Source organism: Polypterus senegalus, chromosome 10 (assembly GCF_016835505.1).
Source record: "Polypterus senegalus isolate Bchr_013 chromosome 10, ASM1683550v1, whole genome shotgun sequence".
Taxonomy (NCBI): domain Eukaryota; kingdom Metazoa; phylum Chordata; class Cladistia; order Polypteriformes; family Polypteridae; genus Polypterus; species Polypterus senegalus.
Genome location: NC_053163.1, coordinates 165225540 through 165239740, shown reverse-complemented (window position 1 = coordinate 165239740; position 14201 = coordinate 165225540). Strand labels below are relative to the sequence as shown.

At 41.2% G+C, this 14201-nt stretch overlaps 1 protein-coding gene across 1 annotated transcript in view; it reads right to left on the bottom strand.

Moving 5' to 3' along the window:
- The window catches only part of LOC120538295 (oxysterol-binding protein-related protein 9-like), a 75363-nt gene that overhangs the window by 48839 nt on the left and 12323 nt on the right, over window positions 1-14201 (bottom strand). Inside the window, exon 2 of the mRNA XM_039767758.1 lies at window positions 12079-12129. Coding sequence (XP_039623692.1) covers window positions 12079-12129 — 51 coding nt within the window. The remainder of the gene's footprint in view (window positions 1-12078; window positions 12130-14201) is intronic.

Here is a 14201-nt window from a genome sequence, read left to right as displayed (position 1 = left end):
TGCTGGTCAAATATGTGAGAAGAGTAGAAAAAGATAGACATGAGGCAACACCCTGAGGCCACAAAACCATTCATACTGCGATTCAGAATCTGTGATGCAATACTTCCACAACATGCAATTTTAATTAAAAATAATGTGCTGTACGTTTAGCGTTACTTATTATTTGAATAATCTGCATGACAGCAGGCCATTTAGCCCAACAAAGCCCACCAGTCCCAGCCCCTTAATTCTTCCAAAATAACATCAAGTTGAGTCTTGAAGGCCACTCAAGTCCTCCTGTCCACCTCACTACCCGGTCACTTGTTCCATGTGTCTGTGGTTCTCTGTGTGAATTAAAGCTTAGTAATGTTTGTGCAAAGTTTACCGTTAGCAAGTTTCCAACTGTGTCACCGCGTTCTTGATGATCTCATTTCAAGTCACCGTCTCCTCTCATAACTTTAAACACTTTAATCATGTCACCTGTCAATCTCTTATTGCTGATTAGAAATTCAGAGATTAAAACACTGCAAAATAAATTCATATCAGTACACAAATATATAAAAAGCTTACAAAGAACTTGTGCTAGTGTATATTTTAATTAAAATACAATAATATTAACATAAAATATTTGCACCGCAGTAACGCAAGACATGCTGCACGGTGATTAGCTGATGCAAGTAAGAATTATACTTGTGACAATAAGGACCACATAAACCTACAACATAAAGTTATTGAAGTGCACAACCATACAAATTTAAATGTAACTTTTTCTGTTCCGAGTTAAACACTTCCTGAAGTCTTTATTAAGTCTTACTGACTTGTTAGCTGTGGATCCCGATTGGACCAATGAAGGGACTTTTAACGCTGGATTCCCTTTTTAAAAAAAAAAAAAATGAGCATAAAGACAGTCTGCATGAAGCCGAGCCGCCTCCGCTGTGACAACGTCCCCTGCATCTCATTTGACCAGAAAAGCAAGCACTGGAAATGTGGCTACCTTTTCTCTCCACCATGCTACAGGGCCGCTGCTGTAAGGCTCATTTCTGTAGAATTCCTCCTTCCCGTAAACAAACCCAATTTTCTGAATCAGAATCGGCGACGTGTTTATCGATGTCTCGAGCAGCCATTTTCACATCGGCAGCTTGTGAGATCTGCAATAACTGCAGCCTGCCACTCCCAATAGCGCCTGTGCAAAACCCAATACCTTGGTAAGTCTGTGCTTTGGCGGTCCTAAATCAACAACACTGTGATTCACTGCACTCATCCGAGGATGTGACGGGCTGGATTAAGTGCGAGCACAAAACAAATTACCGGCAGTCCCAGCCCACCTTCACATGCAGTCACGTCTGTGTTGTGTGCCGTCAACTTTCACGTTCCCCACCATCACACAATGAATAACAGCTCTGTCAGAGTGCAGGTCTTGTGTTTCGATCAGACTTTTAAATCTCCTGCTTTTGATGAAAAAAAATACACTTTTATTTGCCTTTGTGCCGGATTTCATGCGTAGTAATGACATACGAAACAAGGCCACATCTTCTGTTTCATGCTGCGAAACTCGATACAATTGCATGTTTAATATACCTAGCAGCAACATTCCTAAAATGTCTCACGTCCAGCAATAATATTCGCACAGTGTCATTACTTCAGGATTTACAAGTTCAAAAAGACACAGGCAGACACAGAGACACATCTCAGTACACTTCTGCCCAGTCCATGGTAGGTAACTGCAGACTGACCCTCTACAGAGCTGCCACAGCAGCAGCAGCAATCAATATATGGCTACTGGCGCTGTAAAGTGACTGCTCTGCACTGCAAATACAGGAACAGGAATTCTGGGAAAACAACCTATTAAAAATGTAAAAAGCTCAACCTCCCAACATTAACTTCTTTGACAAACAACATGCATGGTATGGGTGGTATGGTGGCCAGTACTCCAGATCTTTCAGGAGAGAAGTGACGTTAGTGAAATATTCCAGTCTGGCTTTAAAACTCACCACAGTGCTGAATCTGCGCTTTTAAAAAAGTCTTTAATGGCCTCTCCTTAATGCAGTTCTTGATTTACTCCTCGTGCTCTTCGACCTTACTGCAGCTTTTGACACAGTGGACCAGGACATCTTTACTACCCGTCCTGAGCGAGGGGTTGGCTTTCAAGGTACAACTCTTGTTTGGTTCAAGTCACATCTGGACGGGCAGAAGTTTCTCTGTATGTCGTGAGGACTGCCCCTAAGCTCACACTGGAATCCTCCCAAAAGATCTCATGTTATTCTCATTGCATGTGCTCCCTTTAGGGTCTATCATTTATACACACACACATAAGGGACTTTCAAAAAGTTTCTGCTCCTTTTTTTTTTTGAATCTATTTACTAGCCATTACCCCGTGGCTCTGCCCACGTATTAGTGAAACAGGACAGTGAGGAGGCCCCGCCCAGCTCTCTACTCCTGATGTCACTCTTGCCCGCCTCCCCTTGGCCCGTAGCCTCTGTCTCGGATTAGCGCAAATATATCACTAATGCAAGCAAACTGATTCTTAGTGCAATGAGAGAAGTTGCAAAATCAACTGGAATATTGAAGCAAATTATAGAAGAAAAAAAAAAAAAAGGATCTAAATCCGTTAAAGAGTTCTCTCATTCACTAACTAAGCAGAGTTAAGGTTACGCCCCAAATCAGCCACGTGAGTAAGGAGGGCCCCGCCCCCTCTCCCTGCAGCCCAATGAATCTCTCTTGGATTTGCACTAATAAGTCGGAACTGCAAGCGAACTCTGATACTTAGCGTGATGAGAGAAGTCGCAAAATCAACGGAATGTTCAAGCAAATTATAGAAAAAAAAAAAAAACTGATATAAATCCGTTAAGTAGTTCTCTCGTGAAAGGTGGACAGACTTACAAAAGGGTCTAAAAAAAAAAAAAACAGTAAGAAATTTCGCACTTGGACCACAAAATTTTTAAAACCGTTTCATAGCAAGCACCTATGGGCCAAGGGTAACTTACATCCCAAATTTCAAGTCCCAAGTCCTCATGGTTTGGGAGATTTCGTGATGAGTGAGTCGGTGGTATTTGGCTTATTTTATTTATATATATATATATATATATATATATATATATATATATATATATATATATATATATATATATATATATATATATATATATATATATATATATATATATATATATATATATATATACACATATACATATACATATACATATACATATTATATATTATATATATAATTTCAAAAAATCACATCACTTTATCTACATAGTCACCTTCGTTTGCAATGCAATTTTCCCCAACTTTTTAATGCCCAATAAGATGCTACAGATGTTCTACCAGACGGTTGTTGCAAGTGCCCTCTTCTATGCGGTGGTGTGCTGGGGAGGCACCATAAAGATGAAGGACGCCTCACTCCTGGACAAACTGGTGAGGAAGGCAGGCTCTATTGTAGACACAGAGCTGGACAGTTTGACATCCGGGGCAGAGCGATGGGCGCTGAGCAGACAGACTCCTGTCAATCATGGAGAATCCACTGCATCCACTGAACAGGATCATCTCCAGACAGAGGAGCAGCGTCAGTGACAGACTGAGGAGACCCCACACTATGCGACTCTTCAATTCCACCTGGGTGGGGTAAACACTAAAGTTATTGTCTGTTTTTACATGCATTTTTATTACTCTTTAATTTAATATTGTTTTTTTTTTTGTATCAGTATACTGCTGCTGGATTATGTGAATTTCCCCTTGGGATTAATAAAGTATCTATCTATCTACTACTCCCGCTGCCTTCACCATTTCCAACGAAGATATAAAAGTGCGGAAACTTTTTGAACGTCCCTTGACCTCTTTACATGCAAATCTTTTTAACTCTGAATCAGGGTCATACCTTCAAGTTCCTACCGAAAAGTGTGGGAGACATCAAGTCTTGCTAGTGGTTAAATTTTATCGATTTTAAGGTAGTGAGAAGTCAAGCAAAATGACCCCTTTTATTGGGTACCAAAAAAAAAATTACAATATGCAAACTTTCGAGGCAACTCAGCCCCCCGCTTCAGGCGAGAGGTAATACAGAAACTGGAGTTCCCTGTGTTTACATACAGTTAGGTCCATAAATACTTGGACAGAGACAACTTTTTCTCATTTTGGTTCTGTACATTACCACAATGAATTTGAAATGGAACAACTCGGATGCAGTTGAAGTGCAGACTTTCAGCTTTAATTCAGTGGGTTGAACAAAACGATTGCATAAAAATGTGAGGCAACTAAAGTATTTTTTTTAACACAATCCCTTCATCTCAGAGGCTCAAAAGTCATTGGACAATTGACTCAAAGGCTATTTCATGGGCAGGTGTGTTCAAGTCCGTCGTTAGGTCCTTATCAATCAAGCAGATAAAAGGCCTGGAGTTGATTTGAGGTGTGGTGCTTGCATGTTGAAGATTTTGCTGTGAACAGACAACATGCGGTCAAAGGAGCTCTCCATGCAGGTGACAGAAGCCATCCTTAAACTGCGAAAACAGAAAAAACCCATCCGAGAAATTGCTACAATATTACGAGTGGCAAAATCTACAGTTTGGTACATCCTGAGAAAGAAGGCAAGCACTGGTGAACTCAGCAACGCAAAAAGACCTCGACGTCCATGGAAGACAACAGTGGTGGATGATCGCAGAATCATTTCCATGGTGAAGAGAAACCCCTTCACAACAGCCAACCAAGTGAACAACACTCTCCAGGGCTTGGTCGGCGTATCGATATCCAAGTCTACCATAAAGAGAAGACTGCACGAAAGTAAATCAGAGGGTGCACTGCAAGGTGCAAGCCACTCATAAGCCTCATGAATAAAAAGGCTAGATTGGACTTTGCTAAAGAACATCTAAAAAAAGCCAGCACAGTTCTGAAAAACATTCTTTGGACAGATGAAACCAACATCAACTTCTACCAGAATGATGAAGGCAAGAAAAAAAGTATGGAGAAGGCGTGGAACAGCTCATTATCCAAAGCATCTGTAAAACACGGTGGAGTGTGATGGCTGCCAGTGGCACTGGGACACTAGTGTTTATTGATGATGTGACAACAGGACAGAAGCAGCCGAATGAATTCTGAGGTGTTCAGAGACATACTGTCTGCTCAAATCCAGCTAAATGCAGTCAAATTGATTGGGTGGCGTTTCATGATACAGATGGACAATGACCCAAAACATACAGCCAAAGCAAACCAGGAGTTTATTAAAACAAAGAAGTGGAAAATTCTTGCATGGCCAAGCCAGTCACCAGATCTTAACCCAATTGAGCATTCATTTCACTTGTTGAAGACTAAACTTCGGACAGAAAGGCCCACAAACAAACAGCAACTGAAAGCCGCTGCAGTAAAGGCCTGGCAGAGCATTAAAAAGGAGGAAACCCAGCAACTGGTGATGTCCATGAGTTCAAGACTTCAGGCTGGCATTGCCAGCAAAGGGTTTTCGACCAAGTATTAGAAATGAACATTTTATTTCCAGTTATTTAATTTGTCCAATTACTTTTGAGCCCCTGAAATAAAGGGATTGTGTTAAAAAATGCTTTAGTTGCCTCACATTTTTATGCAATCGTTTTGTTCAACCCACTGAATTAAAGCTGAAAGCCTGCACTTCAACTGCATCCGAGTTGTTTCATTTAAAATTCATTGTGGTAATGTGCAGAACCAAAATTAGAAAAAAGTTGTCTCTGTCCAAATATTTATGGACCTAACTGTATGTAAACACAGGGAACTCCAGTTTCTGTATTACCTCTCGCCTGAAGCGGGGGGCTGAGTTGCCTCGAAAGTTTATGGACCTAACTGTAGACACCGGGACAGATAGGGTTCATTTATACTTCACGCTCGGGACGCGTACGTGCACACATCATGGCTGCCACGCGTTCCCAGCATTCATTTGACGTGTCCTCTGAGCAGGTCCCCGGATATGAACGTGACATAAGTTGCAGTCCCAGCAAAAATTCAGGGGGGCGCAGTGTGATAAAAGTTGGAATGCGACGTCAGAGTCTCTGTTTATTATCTACGTGCGACAGAAAGCTGCTTTGCAGATCCTACGGGATCGATGTGTGCGCTTCGATGTTTGATGAATGGTTCAGTGTGGTGAAGCAAAATGCCAACATACAAATGCATTTGTGGTGCTTTTATATTCAAGCGTCACATATATATTTTAAAAGTCTCACATACCATCTTCTGTGCCATCATCAGAATGTACAGCGGTATATTTGAGCCACAGAGGGGAAAAAAAAAAAAGTTCCGGACACAGTGAAAAGGTGTACTTTGTGAATAAAGTGGAAATGTCGGCTTTAATCTCAAAATGTCCACTTTAAACTTGTAGTTTACTTTATCATTAAAGTAGATGGTCATAAACATCACCTTAAAACTGACCCAGTTGTTAATCGCTATGCGCTTCTGGGGCTTCCTCCTGACCGGACAGCAGCGGCAAGCAGCAATAGCTCTCCACACCGAACACATTACATTCATGATATTCTAGTTCTCCGCACATTTAGAATCCTTAGATTTATACTTGATATCACTTTCACGATGAATTGCATTAAAGTATGTATGTTACATTTTACAGATAAATCATTAATTTCGTTTAAATAATAAATGCTGTTAATTACACACATGGGGGTGACACGGTGGCAGAGGGGTAGCACTGCTGTCTCACAGGGAGTCACGTTGTTGGTGTTCCCAGCCTGGAGTTTACACGTTTTCTTGGTGGGTTTCCACAGGGTGCTCCGGTTTCCTTCCAAAGATATGCAGATTTTGGGGATTTGGTGATGCAAAAAACATGCCAGTGGGTATATGAGTGCTTGTATTCACCTTGCAATGCACGAATGCCCCGTCCAGGGATTGTTTCTGCCTCGTGCCCAATGCTAGCTGGAATTGGATGCATGTAATCATTAAACATCCTTTTCAGAGATATTCTGGCAAAGTGTCCTAGGAATTTAATGGATGTTTCAGGCAATTTAGCCAAACGTTTTCTCACAGTGAGGATATCTCACACTGCCACCTGATGGAATCTTCCAGATTTACATAAGGTAAGCGCGCAAGTATGAACAGTATGACTCTTGTGTAGCATGTGTCGCGTGAAGTATAAACCTGGCCATACAAAATTGGAAAACCTTTAAGTGAGACATCTTTTTTTTGTTTTTTTTGTCCACCCTGGCCATCGGACCTTACTTATTCTATGTTAATTAATGTCGACTTATTTTTATTTTTTATTGAGTCTTCTATTTTTCTATTCTTCATTTTGTACCGCACTTTGAGCTACATTTTTTCTTGTATGAAAATGTGCTATATAAATAAATGTCGTTGTTGTTGTTATCTTAAACGTAAAAAAATCAATAGACCTCGAGGAGAACAATGTCTGGTCCAGATCTGTGGATAAGATGACTATCCAACAAAGTCTTTTGAAGTTTCTGAGGTTTTCAATACAATGTGGGTGTGTAGCCTCCATGAGAGGTGGATCATCACCCTGATTAACAGTTTAATGGCCATTTTTCAGGAATTCCACAGGTTAGCTGGTTGCCCCCAAATCTTTGTCCTCCACTCTCTGTAACCCTGGGCATCCTTTGTGAGAGAGCCTCAATCTTTTCAAATCCCCCTGACACCACCTTTTGGCCACCATTCCCTCCACCTCATACTATATCTTGGTTCACCTCTTCACTCAGTCAGTCTCTGCCATTTGCTCCAAATACCTTAACTACCAGGGTTTGTTTCTCCTCGTCACAAGACCTTTCGCCTGCACAACAATCCTTCCTTCTTTTCTGCTTTGCCTCACTTTAATCAGCATGATCTCACTCCCATACAGTATACTAATCCTGATTTGGCTTCAAAAACTTTACCCTAAAATTCCAGTGAAACTCCTTTAGTATTGAGCGGGTTGGATAGGGCTGTGCAGCTCCTATAATTTCTTCCAGGCACCTCTCATCCTTGCTATCATAAGATCACCTGACTAGCAGAACTTCCCCATTTTCTACAAAACAGCTAACTCCATTGCATAATTCACCATATCATATATATAAGACATTAAGCCCGTTACAATAACGGGTGCTAGAATAGTAGTGCATAAAACATTTGTATGAACAGTCTACATTAAATGGCAAGGGACCTTGTATGTGGCTGTAATATACGTCACTGTATTGTGTGCCTTTAATTTTCTCTCTCAGTAATACTGGTTAGTATTTCTATAAAATGCCTGTAATTTTGTCAGACAGTAATACAGTGGAACCGAAGTAATTTCCCCCATAGGATTGTATGTAAAGACAATTAATACGTTCCAGATCGTATGAACTGTATGTAAATATATATATTTTTTTAAGATTTTTAAGCACAAATATAGTTAATAATACCATTGAATGCACAGCGTAATCGTAAACTAAATGTAAAAACATTGAACAACACTAAGAAAACTTGAACAACAGAGAAAACTAACACTGCAAGAGTTCGCGCTATAGCTTAATGACCCGCTCGCTAAAAACTCTTTTGTTTTTTTTTTTTTTAGTTTTTTTTTTAAAAAGAGTTTTAAGCACAGGGAAAAAAAATGAACATTTGAAAAATCCATAATTTATTAAACAACCAAGAAAAGAAACATTGCAACAATGCACGTGTGCGTGTGTGCATGTCTGTCTCTGTGGCGGGCCTGCGTACGTGTGTGGGCCTGCGTGCGTGCCTGTCTTGGTCGCGGGCCTGCGTACGTGCGTGTCTGTCCCCCATGCGGGCCTGCCTGTGTGCGTGTGTCTCTCGTGCGTGCGTGCGTGCGTGTGCGCGTCTGTGTCTGTCTCTCGTGCGGGCCTGCCTGCCTGTCTGTCCTCACCCAGCTCAGCCGTACACCTGCCAGGTACAGTGTAAGAGTCTGACTTGGTGGCACACGATGCTTTTAACATATCAAAAGCCACAAAACAGGAAAAAAAACAACAACACAGAAACAAACCCAACTGGGGATCTTTGGATCAGCAGAATTAAGTTGAAACGGCTACATGTTTAATTGAAGCAGAAGTCCAGTTAAAAACAGGAACTGGTTGAAAAAGAAAAAACTTCAGCCTTGCATTATGTGGGGCACATAAGACCACCAACAAACCAACGGATAAAAGTATTACCACGAATGACTTCATGGTTGTGAACTTGCAATTGGACTTTTTAAACAAATTAGGTCCTACTGCGTTTGCTCCTCATAAAGGCACAAACAAACAGCACACGCCATAATGTGCATTCAATAAAAAGCTAGAAGATGCCCTCTTGTGGTGCGACTGGGAATTGATAAGAACTTAATCTTACTTCATCCTCATCACAATATCTGACGCTTGGTTGTTGTTTTTTTTTTTCCATTTTGGAAAGGCGAGGAGTGTGGTGTAGCAGTTAAGGCTTTGGACTTCAAACCTTGTGGGTTCAAATCCCGCTACCGACACCATGTGATCCTGAGCAAGTCACATGACTTTGTTCCAATTTGGGAAAAAAAAAAGCAAAAGAAATGGTAACCAATTGTATCATAAATGTCATAAATCACCTTGGATAAGGGCGTCAGCCAAACAAGTAAATGTAAATGAATGTATTTATTTCTGAGGAAGGCTGGCACTGCACTTTAAGGATGGACTACTGCTGTCTGAAAATAAAACACACATTGCACTTTTCACCATCCCCTTGTTTGTGTCCTCATTTGCCAGACTCATTCAGGTCATGTTAGACAGTTCTGGGTTCAAGTGTTGCCAAGGATTGTAGAGCCAACCTGGACCGCCACAAAGTGTACCGTCTTACAAATACATTTCTAAGACTCTCAAAGACTAGAAGTACTGACATTTAAACAGATGCTGTGCCTTTCTACGGCTGAAGCAAATCAAGAGCCCATCAGGGGATGTCGGCTTTGCTTTCTTCTCTTTATGCTCACATAAATCAGTTGTATTAAGCAGATGGCAAAAAATGCGGTGAAAATTGCTTTCAGTCCTGAACAGCAGGACCAACATGGGACAGGAACGGAGCAGAGCTTTAAAAATCTCAAACAAAGTATGAACTGTCTATAATAATGGTAACACAACTATAATAATGAATACACAATGGGAGGTCTGAAAAATTGAAAGGTCACCTAATAAGAAGGATTCAGGGGGTCGCAATCAACTGCCAGACAGTGTTGAGAAGCCATTAAGGCGGCCAACAGAATGTCAGGTTATATAGCACCTTGATGTGTGGAGTACAAGTCACAGGAGGTTCTGCTAAGACTTTATAACTCACTGGTGAGGCCTCAGCTGGAGTCCTGTGTGCAGTTTTGGTCTCCAGGCTACAAAAAGGACATAACAGAACAAGAGAAGGTCCAGAGAAGAGCGACTAGGCTGATCCAGGGACTACAGGGGATGAGTGATGAGGAAAGATCGAAACAGCTGAGCCTTTGCAGTTTAAAAAATAAATAAATCAGGAGTTGTCTCTCCTAGATTTTCTCATATGCTCAGATATGGCCATGATTATAATTTTTTTATACTATGTACATTAAAGAAACATCAACAACAGATCAAATTAATAATATATTGAACCATTATTATAAAAGTTGAATAAAATCAGACTCTGCAGCTACATGAATAAAAAATTTGCCATGATAATTTATTTTGGCAAACAATTCAGGTAAATTACCACCTTCAGTAAGCGCAAGTCGGTCAAAAGTTGCAAGAGACTTTAGTAATGCGTGTAATGTAATACCTGTACACAAAAATATCATTTACGTAAAGCAAAAAACACTCTCAAATATGTTATGTATTGCCATTTGAACGTCAAATGGAAGATCGCGATTATTCTGAAAAACGGTTATTTTTTGAAAAAATGCAAAGCAACAGAAAATGCTTCGAATGTGGTGCTTTACCATAATATGATGTGAAATTATCACATTTTTAATATTTTTTGGGAAACGTTTCAGGTAAAGTACCATTTCCGGTTAGCTTAAATAGCTCAAAAGTTGATAGAAATCTATGTTTTGTACCTACTTATAAGGACAATTTGGTTGACCCAATTGAAAACGTACTCATGTTATCGTGTTTACACACACACACACACACACACACACACACACACAAAATTCCGAAAAAGGTATATTCAGACTCTTCAGGAGGTCTAAAACATCGAGATTCATTAAAATCTCGAAATCACATTTTTGGATGATTCCAATACTTAAAATACGTAAAAAAAGAAGATTAAAAAGGAGACATGATTGGTAATTAGTCCAGTGGATCAAGATGGTGACTTAAAAAGGAGTTCATCAAGAGCACGGGGACACCGTTGGCACCTGGTGAAGGGTACTTTTTTTGTTCAAACATTAGCAAGTTTTCCTTCACACAGAGAACCACAGAAACATGGAATAAGTGACCAAGTAGTGTGGTAGACAGTAGGACTTTAGGGATCTTCAAACTGAAATTATTTTAGAAGACTGAAGTGGACAGTACTGGTGACCTTTGTTAGGCTGAATGGCCTGCTCTCGTCCAGATTGTTCTAAGGTTCTAATAACCCGAGTCACAATGTCAAGCTAACAGAATGCACTACAAATGGGGGCCATTTAAAAAGAAAGGACCACAGCATCAAATTAAAAACCAAGGAGGAAAGGCAGACAGTGGGCAGATGAGCCCATTGGAAAGTGTATGAGGCCACACTTCTCCTTGAGAGAGGTCAACATGGAGACCTCCACTATAGGACTCATGGCTGCACCGGCACCAGGAACTGGAACAGGCAGCTCCAACACTTGATGTTCTGATACAAATATAAGGATGCCTTGGACTTTGGAAGTGCTCCCAGGAACAGGCTTAAATGCCACCTTTGGGTTGGGAGCCCAGATCAGAACAGAACAGAGTTGGGAGGAAAGCTGTCGGCAAGCAATCAACTGATGGGAAAACTGTAGACAAACTCAGGGCGTAAAGGGAGCCTTTGTAGGACAGTGCACACACACGGATAAGTGGACAAGACATCCATATTTCAACAGTACAGGACCTGAACCTGTCCTTGGCACAACCCTACTTTGTGGAGAGAAACCAAGCAGCTCTACGAATATCAACACCAACAGCAAGGATCTACCAAATAAAACACAAGGATAGAGAGAGGAAGCAAAAACAGACAAGAGGTTCTTACCCGGAGCCGCACACAGCCTCTACGTGAGCCCCTCATCATCTTGTCTTTGGACTGCAAGGCAAAAAAAAAATAAATAAATAAAAATAAGTAATTAAACACAAAATTGCCAAATATGAAAACACCACAAAGTTAACTCCACCACCCACCTACACAAGCAATGTGCCATTTTTCAATTTAAAAAACAGTTTATTCTTCCACAGAGCACTTAAAAATGGCAGGATTGCTGCTCATATGCAAATGGAAGACAAAATAAAATGAAACAACAAACCTATAAATTCAAGCTGTATTTCCTTTTTAATTAGGCCGAGGCCCCAATTGCGGTAAAATATTGCCGTGTAAAGGCCCAGTCACGTTACACAAATGTTTATGTGGTTTTTCAGACGCACATTTCACTTACATAATCTTAGCAAGTCGGAGTTAGTCCTGGTACTTCCAGTCATGTAGTCAGACCTCCCCAATAACCCTGGACAGGTCTGATTTGTCTAAAGTCACAGGGGTGGGACTTGTGTGTGCACGAGAGCCGACAACCAATGAGCACTCGGCACTCAGAAGTACAATGCACAGAATGGAGGAATAAGGAGCACAGGCATTTGACCTCTTAAACAGAGAAGAGTCTCTTCAGTCCGATGTCTCACGTTTTACATATCACGGCAGAAAGGAAAAAAAGAGGCAGAGATGGCGGCTGAACTCCTTATACCTGTGAGGCTCCAACATGCAGGATGTTATTGGCCGTCAGAAAAAGTGGCAGACTCCCGATACTTTGGAAATGTAAACCTGGGCTGGAAAGTCACTTGAAGTTCATCTGTAAGCTCCATGGGACATACTACAGGCAGTCATGACGCAACAGGTCACTGTCACACTTCTGACACCTTGTTTAGGGTCTTTCCTCATGAATTAGGACTGCAGATTGTAAGGCTAAGCTCCTATAATGCAGGTGGACGAAATAAATTAGGCCGACTATAATGGGGCTTGCTTTTGGTTCTGCACAGTGTAGCACTGGTGAGGCCTCACCTGGAGGATTGTGTGCAGTTTTGGTCTCCAGGCGACAAAAAGGACATAGCAGCACATGAGAAGGTCCAGAGAAGAGCAACTAGGCCGAGTCCAGGGCTACAGGGGATGAGTTATGAGGAAAAATTAAAAGAGCTGAGCCTATCAAGAGATTAAGAGGACACCCGACTGGAGTGTTTAAAATGATGAAGGGAATTAGCTAGGGCTGCGACGAATGATTATTTTTGGTAGTCGACTAATCGTTGCAGCCCTAGAATTAGCCCAGTGGATCAGGACTGTTACATTAAAATGAGTTCAGCAACAACATGATGACATGGTTAGAAACTTAAGGGTTAATTTTGCACAAACATTAGGAGGTTTTTCTTCACACAGAGAACTACAGACACGCAGAATAAGTATAGTATCGAGATAGATAGAACTTGACAGCAGGACTTTAGGGATCGGCAAAGCTAGACTTGACGTTATATTGAAAGAATTAGGTGGATAGGAGTGAATGGCCCGTTCTCGTGCAAATTATTCCAATGTCTACGCTAACAAACTCATTATGACAAAACCATTACAAGTCCCCTAATCGCACTGGTGCTTGTTCATTCTGCTTTCCCTCACAGGCAGGACTCTTCTCGTCAGGCCCCTGTGAACTCCGTAGCGTGGCTGCCTCAGGCGACTGAAATGCACTCTGCCGTGAACAGCCACTGTCAAGCTGGCGTGTGCCCTGAACTGCACTTTCATTTCTCCCCCACTTTGGATGTGACACAAAGCATGAGACTGCCGGCACACACAGACTGGTAAGCATGACAGACCCTGGTTTGTGTGCAAGTAGATGATAAAGCACATTAAAAACTAATGCTAGCTGGAAACTGAGGCAAAGAATCAACTCACAGCTTCTTAAATGAATGAAAATTAGGATAGATTAAGATGCTTAAACATAAGGCAGGAAAATTCACATATTGTGTACCACATGTATTGCCACCGAGTATTGTACATGAAGCTCTACCTGTTCTTTCACTCGGTAAGCCATGTCTGACACCCCCTAGTGGACGCTCACTAAGTAGGTCTTCCTCTTTGGAGGGACAAATGAAGTCAATATGCAGCCTTGTCTCTTCCCTGCCATGTCA